The sequence below is a fragment of the Populus alba genome, chromosome 6, assembly GCF_005239225.2.
Source record: "Populus alba chromosome 6, ASM523922v2, whole genome shotgun sequence".
NCBI classification, from domain to species: domain Eukaryota; kingdom Viridiplantae; phylum Streptophyta; class Magnoliopsida; order Malpighiales; family Salicaceae; genus Populus; species Populus alba.
The window spans coordinates 11566863-11584200 of NC_133289.1; the positions used below are offsets into that span (position 1 = coordinate 11566863).

Here is a 17338-nt window from a genome sequence, read left to right on the forward strand (position 1 = left end):
GGAAATCGATTGTGCAAAGAATTGGTTGGTGTGGATTATTTGAGCTTAGAGCTTAAAAAATGTTTTGAAATCCTGGAATGAAAATATGGTTCTAGAGTGAAATCACTTGTCCAAATTGATAGTAGTGTTTGTTTTCCTTTTTTGTTGATTTGCTCATGTGATTGATTGATAAATTGGCATTGATTTTGCGTGCAGTTTTTGAATTATTTGTTTTTGGAAAATATGGTTTTAGAGGAGAATTACTAGTTAAACATGGATAATAGGCTATTTTTGTTGATTTTCCATTGTGATTGATTATTTTCATTGACTATGAGATGCAGCTATTGAATTGTTATTGGTTGATTGATCAATAATCATGCTAAAGGTTGTCGAGACACAGTCCATGTTACTTCAACTTATATTGGTGTTCGTCATCTTCTCAGGCTTTCTCGAGAATGGAAATGCTGGGATAATGAGCGCTTTCATTAGGTCAGAATGGCCATCTATTGACATCCCTCTTGATAATGAAGTATTTGCAATCCCAAAGGATCATAATGCACCACAACAAGTAAGCAACAAGTAAACATATATTTTAAGGTGCTTGAAGCCTTGAACTATGTATGAATTTTTATTTGAAGCATGGATTTTAGTTTTTTTAATGTATTTTAAAATTTCTTATGATTTTACGATTTTACGATCTATTTTTATGATCCGAGTTTGTGAACGGCTTTCCGTGCCGTGTTAAAATCGTGATTTTAACAACCTTGATGCGGACTACGCCTTGAAGTCTAATCACTTTGGTCATCTTTTGAAGAACATGTGCATATGCTTTGTTCACTATCCATAAATGTTTTTAATTTTAAAATAAAATCCTCTTTAAATAAATAATTAAAATGATATTTAAATAATGTCATTCTCTTTAAATAAAATTACAGGTTTTTATGGTAATATTTGTAATTTCTCTATGAATAATATATAAATCTAATATGCAAAATCTTTCTTAAAAATATTTCACATGAATATTAAATGATAATAAAATAAATATTTTTATTATTGTAAATTTGTTATGTAGTTTTTTATAAAAATAATTATTCTTTTATTTTTCCATATAAGTGCATAAAAGTTATCGAGTCATTATTTTATATATGCATCTATTTTTTGTCTTTTACTAGGAAAATCAACTTTTCACTCTAGTTTTTAATTTGCGTTCATAATTTTTTATATAATTTATTAGTTTATATATTTTTTATTCACTGTACTAAGCACCGTACATCATCTTTTTATTTCTCAATTAATAAAACTCATGTTATCTCAAATATATCTATAACACCTATTTTTTTGTTATTTTATATTCAAAATTAACATAATTATTTTTAAAAGAACATTTGAAAATGTGATTCAACCCATATTTTTTAAAAAAATAATTATTTTTGTTAAAAATTAATTTTTGTTATATTTTGAATTATTTTAATATATTAATTTTAAAAATAATTTTTTTAAAATAAAAAATATTATTTTAATATATTTTGATATAAAAAATATTTTTAAAAATCAGTTACAACAATATTACCAAACACTACATTTCTAAGTGATCGTTTGGCTTGCGTTTCAACCTGTGTTTTATCAAATTTTAAAAAAAAAAAATTGGCTAAAATTGAGTGTGATTTGTACTTTTTGGATCGTTTTGATGTACTGATATTAAAAATGATTTTTAAAAAATGAAAAAATATCATTGGTATTTATTTCGGCACGAAAAACTATTTAAAAAGTAACCGCTATCACACTGTCAAACACATTCTAAGAAGGCCCAATAGAGTACATGCGGAAAGCTAAAAGTAGGGACGAAAGTGAAAGAACGTGCAATTTCCATGTTTTATCTCACATTTAACAACAAATAATTTATAGCCACCAACCCCTTTTCTTTTCTTTTCTTTTCTTTTCTGCTTTGGACAGAAACAAAGGTCAAATCTAGGTCCTACCATAGCAACATCTTAATTAATCATACAATTTTTCTACGCAATTATTTTTTTCACAGGCCAATGTGTCATAGGTTTCTACTGTGTGCGTGTGTACTAGTAATTAATTGTCTTGTTACCATTTTTGTTAATATTCGAATTGAAATGACAAATCATAAAATGTTCTACGTGAAAAAAGGGGAGAATGATATTTATTATTGGGTCCCTCTACCCACTATTCCTATATATGACGACTGAGAAAAGGTCCGTATGTACAAAATGTTCATTTTGTACTGAGGCCGTGCCATGGTGTAGTGGCTAATGGAACCTATTAAAGAGATTTTAGTATAATTATGGTTGTTTTTTTAAATAATTTTTGTATTAAAATATACATTAATAATATTTTTTTTATTTTTTTAAATTATTTTTTATATCAACACATCAAAATAATTTAAAAACACTAAATAAACATATTAATTTGAAGTTAATAAAAAAAATTCATTTTTTTTTCAAAAACACTTTTAAAATATAGAAACAAACATGCTGAAGTGTAAAAATTATAGTTAATTTTTAAATTTTAATGTGTTAAAATAATATTTTTTTAAAAATTAAAATTATTTTTTATATTAGTATATAGAAAAAATTAAAAAATACAAAATAAAAATTAATTTAAAATAAAACAAATTCAGGGTTCTAAAGATGACTTTGACTAGACATGGATATTTTAGCATCACTTATTTATTAGGGTTAAAGAGAATTAGATTATTATTTATTTTTTAAAGTTTTTTTTACTTAAAAATATATTAAAATAATATTTTTAAAAAATATATATTTTTAACATCATCACATTTAAAACTATCTAAAAATACCAAAATTTAAAGTAAAGAAAATTATAAATAAAAAATCAATTTTTTAAAAAAAATATATTTTTAAACATACAATAACCTCTAACATTGACTGGACATGGATATTTTGGCACCACTTCTTTGTCAGGGTAAGAGAAATAGACCACCAAACTAACTCAAAGGCTATGTAAGAGCACATTTGAATGTCCGAGCCAAAGAGAGCTTCCTTTGCTATAAATACCGATGCCATTTGCTCTTAAGTGATCATGTAATTGTTTAAAAACAGTCAGTTAAGAGCTTCCTTTGCCTGGTTACTCTTTTGATTTCTTGTTTGATATGGGACTGCTGGTTTTGGTGGTGCTTTGGCTGCTCGGATATGCGTTAGGAGGGGCGTCCATGACACGGGCTGCAACTCACAGCTTCCAAATGCAGGTCCAAACCCAGTGCAGCTACACCAGATATCCAGGCCTCTGTGTCCAGTCCTTGAAGGAGTTCCAAGATCATCCTCTCGACATCATGGCTGCTCTTGTTAACAGAACTGTGTCCGAGACGAGGCTGCCCAATTCATACTTCGAAACACGAAGCTCCCTTGTGGAAGCTCAAGAAGCCGAACGTGTCCTATCCGTCACAGGTTCTGTTCCCCTAATTACATGGTCTCCATGCATCGTGACTTTTTTTATTATACTTTGCCATTCCATTGCGATTTTCCTAAAAACAATTGCTTGAAAGCAACTGATACTATGTAACACTGTCAGGTCAGGTCAAATAAACAGGGAAGTGAAAATACTATTCAACACTGACAATGACATGTTAAATTTTCATGTGTTAGTGCGTGCCAGTCTGTAACTTACACAAGCTGAAAATCTCCCTTTACTGTGCGTGCAGACTACTGCAAAAACCTGATGAGTATGTCTCTGAAACGGTTAGACCAGTCGTTGTCGGCTCTCGAAGATTCTCCAAGAAAACACAAGCGTGACATACAGACATGGCTGAGCGCTGCTTTGACCTTTCAACAAGCTTGTAAGGATTCCACCGACAGCCTTGGTCTCTCTGGTGACCTCATGCCACGTATTTCTGAAAAAATGGATTATCTCTCACAGCTGGCCAGTAACTCTTTAGCCCTAGTCGGCAGGATTACTCATGATTATGGGACTAAGCTTAAAAACAGCACTAAAAGACGACGTGCAGAGGAGAAATCACAAGGTTTTCCCAAATGGGTATCGGCGAAAGATCGGAAACTACTTCAAACTAGCACCATCAAGGCCAATGCTGTGGTTGCAAAAGATGGAACAGGTAATTATCAAACAATATCGGAAGCTATAAACGCTGCTCCGGGGAACCGGTTTGTGATTTACGTGAAGGCAGGAGTCTACAAGGAGAAGATTCGTAGCAACAAGAATGGTATCACCTTGATAGGAGATGGTAAATACTCTACTATTATTGCTGGTGATGACAGTGTTGCCGGCGGCTCTTCCATGCCTGGTTCTGCTACATTTAGTTAGTACTCTCTCTCTCTCTCTCTCTCTCTAAGCTAATAAATTTTCTTCTTCTTTTTTGCTAGAAGGTCCTATAAATTAAAGGCTCTTTAATCTTTAATTAGCTATTCACATGCTAGGCCTAGGAGATCATGCAAAGCTCTTAATCAGGATAATCTTCCGGTATTTACAAAAACCTCTAGATTTTATTTTATTTTATTTTATTGAAAAAGAAAGTATCTGTATATAAATTAAGCACAAATAGCTTGAATTAGGTTCTTGCTATTTTTTATAGAAAGAGAGAGGCTCGGATCAATAGGTAAGAGATCTCTTGGAAAGTTGAGGACATGATTGTCATTGAGCACAGGATTATTGGCAGTACAGGTTTTTTTACTTGCATCTAAAAATACAGTAAATATATTTTATATCTATCCTCAAAAATGAAAACTTAACATAAAACTATATTGGTTTTATGCAGGAAATTAAATAGAAAAGTATTGGTTTCATGCTACTCAAATGGGGTAATGTTCCATTATTTCATTAAATTAATATTTTCATCGATTCCTATAAAAGAAAAGGTCAAATGCTACTCAAATGACTTCTAATTTGTAATTTTGAAATTAAAAAAAAAAAAATAGAGTTCGTTTTAGTTGCTCAATATATTTGATATATAATATTTTTTTAGTTGATATGCATTATCTTCCTCTACTGGAATTATATGTATATATATAATAAAAAAAAAAAAGCACTCCAGCAATCATTTTCTATTAGAGTTGTGTATTAAATTTGGAAGTAATCATAATTGACCTTTCAAAAATACGTTTGTTTGTGAGTTGCATCACGGGTTACATCTCACAAAAAGTATGAATTTCATACTTTTCAAAAAATATACCTTACCGCATACCTTTTAAATAAACATATCCTCTAAAGGTAATTACGTGCTAATAGTTTTTACACTGTTTAACTTTTTTTCCCCTCAAGTGGAAAGGATATGACTCGCATCTATCGCTCTCGCTTGCCAAAGGAAACAAAAGAAAAGGAGTCTCTTTCTTCTTCTTCTTTTAACAACAAGCTTGAGTCCAAATTTAAATTATAAGATAGAATTGACATGGTAAATAGCATGTCGAGTCAGAGCTCATTAACAGAAGATCAGCTATTTATGATTAATGCTATATAAAAACAAAATCATCCAACTTTTCTTACGAACTTATGTGTCAACTGTTAATTTTGTTCATATCGATCGACTCAATTATTTAGTAATATTTTCCAGATCACCAACTTCAATTTGTTGAAATTTTTAAATATCAGTGTGATCTATTGAGTTTGTAAATCGTTTTCCTTTTTAACAATTAATGAAGGCTGACATCTTTAATTTTCCCCGGTGAAGCAATCACAGGTGATGATTTCATTGCTCGAGATATTGGATTTCAAAACACGGCAGGCCCCGGAGGAGAACAAGCCTTGGCTCTATATGTAGCTTCTGACCACTCAGTTTTCTACCGATGCAGCATAGCTGGCTACCAAGACACCCTATATGCACTTGCTCTCCGTCAATTCTATAGAGAATGCGACATTTATGGCACCATTGACTTCATTTTCGGCAACGCTGCTGCTGTCTTCCAGAGTTGCAGCTTGGTCCTTCGGAAGCCGCGCGGTGATAGCTACAATGTGATTCTAGCAAATGGAAGGGATGACCCTGGACAAAACACCGGTTTCTCAGTACAAAGTTGTAGGATTACCGCGAGCTCCGATTTTTCTCCGGTTATGCACAGCTATAACTCGTATCTTGGGAGGCCCTGGAAACAATATTCAAGAACGGTGGTGATGGAATCAAGCATTGGTGATGCTATTTCATCAAGAGGTTGGGTTGAGTGGCCTGGTGAAGGTTCATATGCTAAGTCACTCTACTTTGCTGAGTTCTCGAACACAGGACCTGGCGCTGGAACTTCTAATAGGGTAAAATGGCCAGGGTTCCATGTTATTGGACCTTCTGAAGCTGTCAAATTTACTGTTGGTAATTTTATTGCTGGAAACTCATGGCTGCCTTCTACCGGAGTAACCTTCATTTCTGGCCTCCGGTGATTTGACTAAAAGCTGGACATGGAATTACTATTCTTTAGTAATAAACTAAGGATAGTGAGCAATAATACAGTATCTGGGCACTCAGAGAAACCTCAATTGCTCACACAAGAATTATTTGCTTAAGATGCTTGTAATAATGGAGAGGTTGTACGTATATGATAGATTATTTGTTACTGTATAGCAGAATGATTCTTCCTCTGCCGCTAAAAGAACAAGTGTATTATATTTTCCAAACTATATGTTTAATAATATTGATTCTTCCTCTGCCTCTAAAAGCACAAATGTATTATATTATCCTAACTATATGTTTAATAATATGCTAACCGATGGATTGAGCAGCCATAGTAATATTGTTTTAAAAAAAACAAATTGGAGTTCAAATCTTTTTTTTTCGATGATCTTTTAAATAACCTTTTTTTTTTATGGAAGCCATGATTTAGACAACGAAATCAATTATATTCCAAAAAAAGATCAATCCTGTCCAGTGTTCGCTCTGGACTAAAAATTCCAAGTCAAGAACAAGTTGATGACCAGAAGTGATAATAAAGCTATCTCGAGGGCTACTAAAGTTGTGTGACCACTATTTATCATCCACAGAAACTGCTTTTCCATGGACATGGAAAAACAGAAGATGTCATTTTATGTAAGTGGTCTCCCATCCTACCAGGGGTGACGTCCACCTTTTATTTTAACTTCATTAGAAAAGACCCGCAGTGACACATAAAAGAAAAAAATATAAGAAAAAAAAAAAAAAAGGCCCACGAATGAGATGTGGAGGTGGGAAATGAATTTTTTTTTTTTTTTTTTGTGGTACAAGTGAAATAAAAAGCAAAACTAAGAACCTCTACGAGGCAAGGCATTTCTTTGATCTAGATACTTTATTTTTATAAAAGGAAATCTTGTTACTTGGGTAGTAAAAAGCAGAATGTTTTGAATTCTAGGTATTATGGATGGCATTATTGCAATTAAGAGTGTAGATGACTATCCAAACTGATATAAAGGGGTGACCCTTCCTAGCTAAGCTAAGCCACGTACGCTAAACCTCATAACTCTCAAGGGGATCGATGAATTTATAGGTGTGGACTGTGCCCACGTGTCTGCATTCAAGCTTTATCTTAATGATTTGAAAATGATCTTCAATTTCCTGGCTAATAATTTGTTATAAAGTCAAGATCAAAGTCACTGAGCATAATAATGCAAAGCCCGCCGGACCGGACCTATTACAACCACTAACTATTACCTAATTGGGTATGGTGGCCTCTCACTATACGTAGAGCAATCCTAACATTCAGTTCTAACTCCGGCCTAAGCACCACTATTCCAGCAGTACTTGGATTGAATTTAGGACGGTTTGGTGTAGTCGTTGAATTTTTTATTTATTTTTTTAGGGTTTTTTTTTTGTGTGTGTTTTTAGATTGTTTTTATGTATTGCTATCAAAAAGAAATTTTAAAAAAATAAAAATAAATATTATAATATATTTCCAAATAAAAAACATATTGAAAAATAATCTATATTATTGCACCAAACATCCCTTTAATAAATGTGTTAATTGCAATATAATTCAAGCATAGAGCATTAACTTAAAAAATTGGAAAAGAAAAACTTTGTAGTTACTTTTGATAGTGTTTGGTATTGCGATAGGGATTGCTTTTTAAAGTGTTTTTTTTCTTGGAAATGCATCAAAATATCAAACCAAAATGAATCGTGTGGGCCAAATAAAAATCAGTAAAATATTAAAAGATAAAACTAGAAAAGAAATAAGCAAGAAAAAATTAATAATTATCTATTTATGAAGGATCAAATTGGAAAAAAAACAATCAAAAACATAAAAATAAATAAAAATAAGAAAAGAAGGATTAGAAGCACGAGCCTGGTTGACGTAGCAAACCTAGGCCTATAAAAAGGCTCAAACGCGTGGGCTTGGAGCAAGCCACTTGCTTGGGCGTATTAAATTTTTCTTTTTTCTTTTTTATAGAGTGGACAACCTGAAGTTATGAAAAGAATAGCAAGTGACACATCGCTCTGCTTAGATTTCGACAATCAAAGGTCATTAGAAAGCCAGGAAAGGTGTTTTACAAAAAAAAAAAAAAAACTATTTCAACCGTATTTTGACCCTAAAAACACTTAAACAGCACCCTTTACACCTTGAAAGATATATCAATAACGTCAAACAACCCAAAAATTTAAAATAAACTAGAAAACAAAAAAAAATTCGAGCTTGTATGTATCATCTCAAGTAAGGCTGACAACAAGGAACACATAGGGTAAAATATCCTCATCGAATGGAACTCATTGTTACCAAAATATTCTTTATTCATGGCTGAAATCAATGTTAATTAAGACTTTCTCTCTCTACTATTAGAATCCAGCTACTTTCTCTCACCTCTCTCAAATCATGGACAAAGCATAAGGAAAATGAAGTTTTGAAACAAAATTAAATTTTGAAAATATCGAGGGATCAAAAGTTTATAATTGAAAATTTTTGAGGACCAAAGTGAACTTTTTTATCCAAGTCCGAAACAACGACCATTTCTCTCTCCTTTTCAATTTAGTCATATATCTTTGAATCTTAACCTTCCTCAATAAATTTATTTTAATTGACCATCACTTTTGGCTTATAAGAATGTAATTAGAGATAAAAAAAAAAAAAAAAAAAAACATTATTGCAATCTACAACGATTTGTCTATGTTTGAATAAAGATTTTACCACAACTTTTAGATTATAGTTAATATAATTTGCACCATTTGGTGTTAGAGGTGGTAAATGATGGATATGGATTGGGTCACATGAGTAGTGTGGGTCATGCTATATTCATTACTTATTTATTTTTAAATGGATATTCATATTCACTTAAACTTACTTAACCTCTATTCCAGAACAAAACACATTTAAATGGACTAATGCTGGTCAACTTTACAATTTGATTTTTATAAACTTAATTGTTAAGAAAAAAATTCAATGAGATAATAAATGTGATTTCAAAGAAATACGAGGACAAAAAAATCTCAAAAAACAAAAAAAAAAAAACTAATTTGTAAGCAAAACAAATTATAGGGGCTAAAAAAACCTTTTCATAATCTCAAGGACTAAAGTTAACATGTTTTGAAAGTTTTATTTTTCAAATTTTTTTTAATGGGTTCAATTCTTGTCCAACTCTTATATTGAATTTTTTTTTATTTTTTAACTTACGTGAGATATCCGGACCAGATTACGCGCACCTCAACTAATTCTTATAAATTCTCAAGTTCACAATTAAATAAGTCTTTAATTGCCATTAATACATGAAAGTGAATAGATTAAAGAAAATGGATAGCTTTTGCCCTCACAATGGGATGTTTCGAAAGCTAGAATATTTGCAAGATCAACAGTGATCCACAACATCATTCATATAGTTCTCCCTGTCGGATGTCAGTAGCAGATTGCCATTTTCCAGTTGTTCTGACAGTGGCGTTTGTAATTACAATAGAGCTGTAGCTTTTCACGTCCATGTCCACTTTTTTGAGCACCTATTAAAAGGATGGCTGTACTGCCTCCCCTTTCTATCAAACTTCTACTCGCAAGACTTTTCGACGAGCTGATTAATGAGCTTTCGAATCTTTAATGGCCGTGCCAGTATTTGCTGCGTTGCCTTAAGGGAGTGGATAATTAGGGTTGCGAGTGACAGGTTGATAGCAATCCCTGCAAGTTGTTGCATGCAGGCACCCACCCCCGTCCATGCATGGTTTTTCATTTCCATGGAGTGTCTTGTCACTGTGCATGAATTGCAAAAGGATAGGATCTTGGATTTGCGTGCCCTTTACTTCTGTTGTCGAGTTAATCATCATACCAGGCATGGGTTTCAGGATTGTTGTGAAGAGAAATTAGTGGTCAGTCTGTAATGCCTGCCGGCCCTGGTAGCTGTATAATTAAAGACATTAATTCGACCTTTTCAACCACAAAAACAAACACTTGAAACTTAATTAGGGCACTGAGAGAGAGAGATCACGAAACTGTTTTTTGAAGTTTCGGGGAAACCTTCACTACGGGCTGGATTCTTTTTTTGTGAAAAAAATGATATTAGCTGCTGCAAACGTATTTTAAAAAAAGAATAAAAAATATGTGATGCAAATCATGTATCTAATTATGTTGAATAAGTTGGCTTTATTTTAATTAAATAAATAAAAAATGATGTTAAATAAATTAATTTTAAAAAGAAAAATAATTAGAATAACCTAAAAAAAAAATATTTTTTTTCAAAATAAAACAAACGATGTATCTTAATTCATATTTCATTAGATAATAAAAAACAAACATAAAAAAGAAGTTCTAGTTAACTTGAGTTAGTATGACAAACCTATAACCCTTGTAATTAAAGTTGAGTCAATCCAGAATATCTTGTTAAACGTGTAGCCCAGATTATGAGATTAGAATAACACAATAAAAAAAATAAAGAGAATTATAAAGCCTTTTTTATATAAGAGAAATTATGTTAACTTTTCAAACTTATAACCCGAGTCATTAGACCTGAAGCATCTTATCTGGAAAAACTATGAAGTTCAATTCTCAATCAATTATACAAAAGGATTAAAAAATAGCAATTAAAATAATAAGGATCAAAACTAAAAAAAAAAAAAATTATATTTGAATGAATGGTGAAATTGAAAAGAAATATCAATTTAGTGAGAAGGCAAAAAAAATCAAAAGAATTAGTATCAAATTTGACATGAAAAATAAAAAATAAATCTTTGATTGAAGAGTGAAATAATTTTTATAAAAAAGGTCAAGAAAGAAATTATAAACCAAAACAATGAAAACCAAACTAGAAAACGTAATACCATCAATTTGGATTGAATGATGAAATTAAAAACTAATAAAAATTTTATAAAAGGGTTAAGGAAAAAATTATAAATTAAAAAATAAAGATCAAATTTTAAAATATAATATTTTATAAATTGAGATTGAATTATAAAATTTAAAACAAATAAAACTTATATAAAAGGACAGAAACAAAAATTAGAAATTAAAATAATAAAGACTGAAGTTGAAATTCCAACAATAAAAAGGATCAAGCTGTTATTTTCAGGAGTGAAGAGAGAGAAAAATAAAAATGTAAAGAAAAGCTTATTGAAAACAAATCGGACCACCAACACTGACACGAACCACTTCACATGAAAAAAAGCATGGTGACGCTTTCAATGACATGATGAAAATGTATTTTTAGATATTAGGAGGCGCAACATATGCTACCCGGACCTACTCATAAATCTTGTTTCTTTTCATTTTAAATGAAATAATTAGATAAATCAATATGGTTTTACTAGATTGGGTTAATTGAATCAACATATGAAACTACAAAAATAGCAAACTAAAAAAAAAATGGCGTTGATTAATAAAAAAATTCCATCATTATATACACGTGGTAGAATTTATGCATAAATATGTCCTATGATGGGGGCAGTGGCAATTTAGGGTATCACCAGTTCCATCACTGACTCCATATTATTATTATTACTTTTCCACACTAAGTATATAAATTTTATGTATTGATTTGAATTTTTAAACTTCATTTTATGATTTTTATGTGGGGATTTTATGAAAATTATAAATTTTAATGATAATTTTTTTAAATAAAAACACCCAGTGAGTGAAAAAACCTTCCCCTAAATCAAATTTAATTGAACATGTGTTGACGATGATAGATGTTGATATTCCTACTGCATTCTAAGATAAACACAACTGAAAAGTTAGATAGTATTTAATATACGATTATTTTTTATAATATTATTTATTTAAAAATATATAAAATATTATTTTTTAAAAAAAAATTATTTTTAATTTTAACACATCAAAAAATCCAAAAATGTATTAAACAATTAATTTCAAGCAAAAATGCTTTCGTAAAATATGGTTTTTATCAAAAAAAAAAAAAACACACTAAAACACTAAGCTTATGGTAATTGTAGAGACCCAAAAGAAGCTTGATCCAATCTATATGGGCTTCGTTGTGAAGTCTGTTTACTTCTCTTCTACTATAAACTAAAAGAAGAGGACCAATTTGCAAGCCCAATAGATCACAGGGGAAGCTCAAGACTTCCAACACAAGCTTTGTCTCCATCTTTTATTTTGGCGCCCCCTGCGCTCTTTTGAACTTAACACTTTCCCTCCCATCAAACTTTCTTCCTTCCCCCTCCTCTCTCTCTAAATTCTCTCCCTCTGAGCTCAATAGATCTCTGGAAATGGAGCAACAAAGAAACCAAAAGGCTGTTAATCAACAAAAACAACATGAGGATCTTGAAGAGATGCAACATGGGCCTTTCCCTATTGAACAGCTTCAGGTAACTAAATGTCTCCAAGACTCAATCTTTTTTTTTTCACTATCAATCATCTCTTCAATTCTACTAATGGATTAGGAAAAATTAAGGGGTTTAACCAAATGGGTTCCTTCCTTTAAAAAAAAAATTGCTTAAAAATGGTTTATTTTTCGCTTTTCTTAATAACCTTGCCGAGGTTCCATTGTGTGCCAAATGGGGTCTTATTGCCCAAGATTCTGTAGTTTAGTTGAGTTTATCATCTTAGTTTGCTTTTAGCCTCTGTACATTGTTACTCCAGCGTGGGTTATCTTGATTATGGGTATTTCAATCTTGAGTTGGTTCTTGACCTAAATTAGACAAAACTAGGGGTTTGCCCATATGGGTTTCCCTTAAATTTTCTCAAGGAGGGTTCTTTGTCAGTTTTCTTGATTTGATTGGTTTTTTTTCATTGTATATCGAAATTGGTTTGTTTGGTTTTATGCATATAAATTTAACAGGCAATAATGTATTTTCATCCTTTCAAAATGTGGACTCTTGTATGATGTCCAACTTTGGGTTGTCAGATGTTGATTGTGATTTTGTAACTGAAATTGGTTTCACATCTAAGCATGGCTTTCAAGTGTGGGCCTTTTCTTTTCCGGACGGCAATAAACCCTAGAGGAGTAATGCTGTTTTGAATCAAATTTCCTATTCTTAAAGATGGTTTTTTCTTGGATTATTTATTTATTTTTACTTCAATTCCAAGAATACTGCATTTTTTCAGATGATAGTCTTGAGATGTTATGTTAATCATTTACAGTATGAAGGTTAAGTTTTAGTTGTATTCTGACATATATAACCCTTAAATCAAGGCGTCAGGCATAGCTTCCCTTGACGTAAAGAAGCTTAAAGATGCGGGTCTCTGCACAGTTGAATCTGTTGCCTTTTCTCCCAGGAAAGAGCTTCTGCAAATTAAAGGAATCAGTGAAGCTAAAGTTGACAAAATCATCGAAGCAGGCAATTCATTGCTTAGCTTGTTTTTGTTTCTTCAAGATTTTTTTTCGTTGTATTTTTCTTAGTTTAGATAGAGACTCGTATCTTTACTTTGGCTTACATGTACAGCTTCCAAACTGGTGCCCCTGGGTTTTACTAGTGCTAGCCAACTCCATACTCAGAGGCAAGAGATAATTCAGATAACATCTGGGTCAAGAGAGCTTGACAAAATTTTGGAAGGCAAGTATCAAAGATTTCTTTCAACTCTTAACAATGATCCTATCACATTAGACTCTGTGTTTTTGTAGCCATACTTCTTAAGAACATTAGCACTTTCCATGTCCTGTAGTGTTGTAACCTCACACAGCTAACTTTTGACAGGAGGGGTTGAGACCGGATCTATTACTGAAATGTATGGCGAGTTCCGCTCTGGAAAAACTCAGCTGTGCCACACGCTTTGCGTCACTTGCCAAGTAAGAGCATTTTTTATTCCTGAATAGCTTTGCAATAAGTAGAGACTAGTTTAATTCCATCATGTAGTTTTGCATGTTCTGTTGCCTTAAAAGTCACTTGTGATCTCTAATGGACAATCGGACAAGAATATCAAGAAAAAGAATGAAAAACTGGCTGGCTCTGGCTACCTTGTGGAGCAAGCAAAAGAGAATATATACAGACTGAATAAAAATAACCATACAAATCGGCGCGTAGCAATATGCCTTTTAAAGGTGCCTTGCCTACTTGTTTCGTTTCACGTTCATCTAACGGGGTCCTCCCTTATCTCGTCATGTACGCCAGCTTACTATATAGGCAATGCTTTCAATCTTTATATTAACAATATTGTCAACCTAGTGATGCAATCTATCGAAGCCCTGCATCTAATTCACTCTTTTATTTCAGCTTCCATTAGATCAAGGAGGAGGGGAGGGAAAAGCAATGTACATAGATGCAGAGGGCACATTCAGGCCACAAAGACTCTTACAGATAGCTGATAGGTGTCATACAGCTACCTAGAGAAGAACCTCTGCTCTAGCCTTCTTGTTGTCAAATGGGTAATGGTTTTAAACCTTGCAGGTTTGGGCTGAATGGCGCTGATGTCTTGGAGAATGTGGCTTATGCTCGGGCATATAACACCGATCATCAATCAAGGCTTTTGCTCGAAGCAGCTTCAATGATGGTGGAAACAAGGTACACATTGTCGTCGTAGTCTAATGTATGGATGACTCTACATAGCCACTGTCACTCAGGATCAAGAAATCTTGGTGGGCCCTGAGATTATGCGCACAATTGGCTCTTCTACTGCTGATATGAATTCCTGAGAAGTTTTATCAGGAGGGTTGATTAAAATTAAGTAATGGAACCTATTTCACATACATTTATATGAATAACATTTTGTAGCTTTGAAAATCCGTATAGCAGGGATTCCATAGAAAGTAAAAGTTCTTACAGTGTGACTTTAATAATCAAAGAACCTCTACTTTGCATTTTTTTTATGTTTATTCTATGGTCTTGATTTGCAGTTAAATCTAATTATGTCAATGGATTGTGGCTCTATAGGTTTGCTCTTATGATAGTAGACAGTGCTACTGCTCTATACAGAACAGATTTTTCTGGAAGGGGAGAACTTTCAGCTCGGCAGATGCATCTAGCAAAGTTCCTTAGGAGCCTTCAGAAGTTAGCAGATGAGGTAGACTGCCACCTTTATTAACATTCTGCCTTCTTAACTAGCATTCATCATTTATACCTGTTTACATGATTGAATAATTGGACGCGCATTTCTTTTAGGCCACATGACTTCCTGGATTTACCCTCTCTTGTTGTGCCAGCATTTGTGAATGCTATGCACATGCTCCAAATAGACTTTTCAATTAGAAATGTAAATTTTCCTGCGCATTTTGTTGGTGTAGTTCGGTGTGGCTGTTGTCATTACAAACCAAGTAGTTGCACAAGTTGATGGTTCTGCTATTTTTGCTGGACCTCAAATCAAGCCTATTGGTGGTAACATCATGGCCCATGCTTCTACAACAAGGTTGGTAATTCCCTGCAATTGTCCCTCTCGAGTGTGAAGGTTTTTACTTGAAAATTCTGAACTAGTTATTGTACACTTGCCACAGGCTTGCTCTTCGAAAGGGAAGAGGGGAGGAGCGCATCTGTAAAGTAATAAGTTCTCCTTGTTTAGCTGAAGCTGAAGCACGGTTCCAGATCTGTGCTGAAGGCGTCACTGATGTCAAGGACTGATCTATTTTAGTTATCATCTCCTGGGAACTTTTTGAGGGGCTGGTTGACAGGACTGTTTTGTACTTCACATATCGGTAGATCTGCAAGAAGGAATGTCATGTCACGTCAAAGTAATTTTTTGGTTTCCAATAGGAACGATCAAATTTTAAGAGCTGTAATGAAGACATGCAGGTCTTTTGATGTTTGCTAACCCTTCTCTTTCTCTGGTCTAATGTTTTCTGTAATTGTAGTGTATTCTATTGTATCACATCAATTTCTTCAACATTTCAAGTGATATTTACATTCAATCAGAGTGCTTTTCATTGTAATGTTGAGTCTGCCTTCTTGCTCAACTTCTGTGTGGAGGAATGTGTAAAAAAACAATGTTGTTTGTGGGAGAGATAGTATGTAGTTGTCAATTTGGGAAGAGAGAACGTAGCAAAATTAGCAAAGGATTGAGTTTTCATTTCCTCCATTTTCTTCGTTGGCAGTAAACGAGAACAAGGTCTTACACAATCACTTCACAGTTCATATCTACCCACCCGAGTTTGTCATCAACGTCTGCCGTAGCCAAGGAGACTTGGAAAACAAAGAAAGCCCTTTGCCTAACATTGTCTAACACAATCAAATGGATTTTATTTATTTATGTAGTAATAAATAGCGACTCCCATGTGTGTTGGCAAACATCAAAACTTGAAAAGGGAGGAAAAACACCCCAACCTGCCCCCCCTTGCTTGCATCAATTTGGCAACATAAGCCCATATGAAAAAGATTTGTTCAAGTTTTACCTTATGTTGAATCAATTTAACCCAAGACCAAGTTTCATTAAATTGAAGATACATAACACATTATGAGTAAAATAAAAAATAATTTTTTATTGAAAATGTTTAAGGAATAAAAAATTAATTATTTTATACTAAAACAAGGTTTTTTAAAATCAAAATATTTTTTTACAATAACCAATCATTAATTGTTCTAGAAAATTAAGAAGTGTAAATTTTAAAAACAATTTAAGAAATAAAAAAATTTAATAAATAAATAAAAAATAATTTCTTCAGCCAAAAGATTTTCAAGACACAAGAAAATGTGTTACTTATTTCTTAAACAATTTTTAAAAATTTATTGGCTGAGCATTTTGAAAAAAATTTATATGAAAGTTTTAGATTTTTATTTGCTTAAATATCTTCAAGTTTTTATTTTTTTTAATATATTTATTTTATATTCGGATTTTTTTTATTTCTTACACATTCTTAAGACTTCCTTTTTTTTTTTTTTTTTTTGCTTAAGATTTTCTAAAAACATTAGTTTAGCTATCCATTTATTTTTCAATTTAGTTGAATTGACTGAGTTTTGCAAAGATAAAATTAAAAACATTTTTCGGATTGATATTAACACATTAAAAATTTTTGAGATTTTTTTTTAAAACGAGTGTCGATTAACATATTTGATATTAATCAATAATACCCTTCATGCACTCCTTCATATATATATATATATATATATATATATATATATATATATATA

At 32.2% G+C, this 17338-nt stretch overlaps 2 protein-coding genes across 3 annotated transcripts; both read left to right on the forward strand.

The window, feature by feature from the left end:
* The first annotated feature begins 2960 nt into the window (after positions 1–2960).
* Positions 2961–6611, forward strand: LOC118048522 (probable pectinesterase/pectinesterase inhibitor 54). 2 transcript variants are annotated; one of them, XM_035058245.2, is made up of 6 exons: positions 2961–3410; positions 3665–4276; positions 4395–4437; positions 4550–4573; positions 4733–4775; positions 5642–5881. In XM_035058245.2, exons 1-6 carry the CDS (start codon positions 3116–3118, stop codon positions 5729–5731), a joined length of 1107 nt encoding a protein of 368 aa, XP_034914136.1. In that variant the 5' UTR covers positions 2961–3115; the 3' UTR covers positions 5732–5881. The 2 variants fall into 2 exon arrangements, with proteins under 2 accessions (XP_034914136.1, XP_034914135.1); XM_035058244.2 differs by lacking the exons at positions 4395–4437; positions 4550–4573; positions 4733–4775 and having other exon boundaries at positions 2971–3410; positions 5642–6611.
* Positions 6612–12446: 5835 nt separating this feature from the next.
* On the forward strand, positions 12447–16333 carry LOC118048521 (DNA repair protein RAD51 homolog). Its single transcript, XM_035058242.2, has 9 exons — positions 12447–12652; positions 13480–13624; positions 13730–13840; positions 13982–14073; positions 14498–14592; positions 14672–14785; positions 15155–15284; positions 15505–15626; positions 15712–16333. The coding sequence occupies exons 1-9, from the start codon at positions 12554–12556 to the stop codon at positions 15833–15835; spliced, it is 1032 nt and encodes a 343-aa protein (XP_034914133.1). The 5' UTR covers positions 12447–12553; the 3' UTR covers positions 15836–16333.
* The last annotated feature ends 1005 nt before the right edge of the window (positions 16334–17338 follow it).

What these genes read in the sequence shown, in the direction of transcription:
- LOC118048522 (XM_035058244.2), top strand. Translation starts at nt 3,116, where the DNA reads ATGGGACTGCTGGTTTTGGTGGTGCTTTGGCTGCTCGGATATGCGTTA. An exon ending in ACGTGTCCTATCCGTCACAG is followed by an intron (nt 3,411 to 3,664) that starts GTTCTGTTCCCC and finishes CTGTGCGTGCAG; the next exon opens with ACTACTGCAAAAACCTGATG. An exon ending in GCCTGGTTCTGCTACATTTA is followed by an intron (nt 4,277 to 5,641) that starts GTTAGTACTCTC and finishes TCCCCGGTGAAG; the next exon opens with CAATCACAGGTGATGATTTC.
- LOC118048521 (XM_035058242.2), top strand. Translation starts at nt 12,554, where the DNA reads ATGGAGCAACAAAGAAACCAAAAGGCTGTTAATCAACAAAAACAACAT. An exon ending in CTCTTACAGATAGCTGATAG is followed by an intron (nt 14,593 to 14,671) that starts GTGTCATACAGC and finishes TAAACCTTGCAG; the next exon opens with GTTTGGGCTGAATGGCGCTG. An exon ending in TTCAGAAGTTAGCAGATGAG is followed by an intron (nt 15,285 to 15,504) that starts GTAGACTGCCAC and finishes TTGTTGGTGTAG; the next exon opens with TTCGGTGTGGCTGTTGTCAT.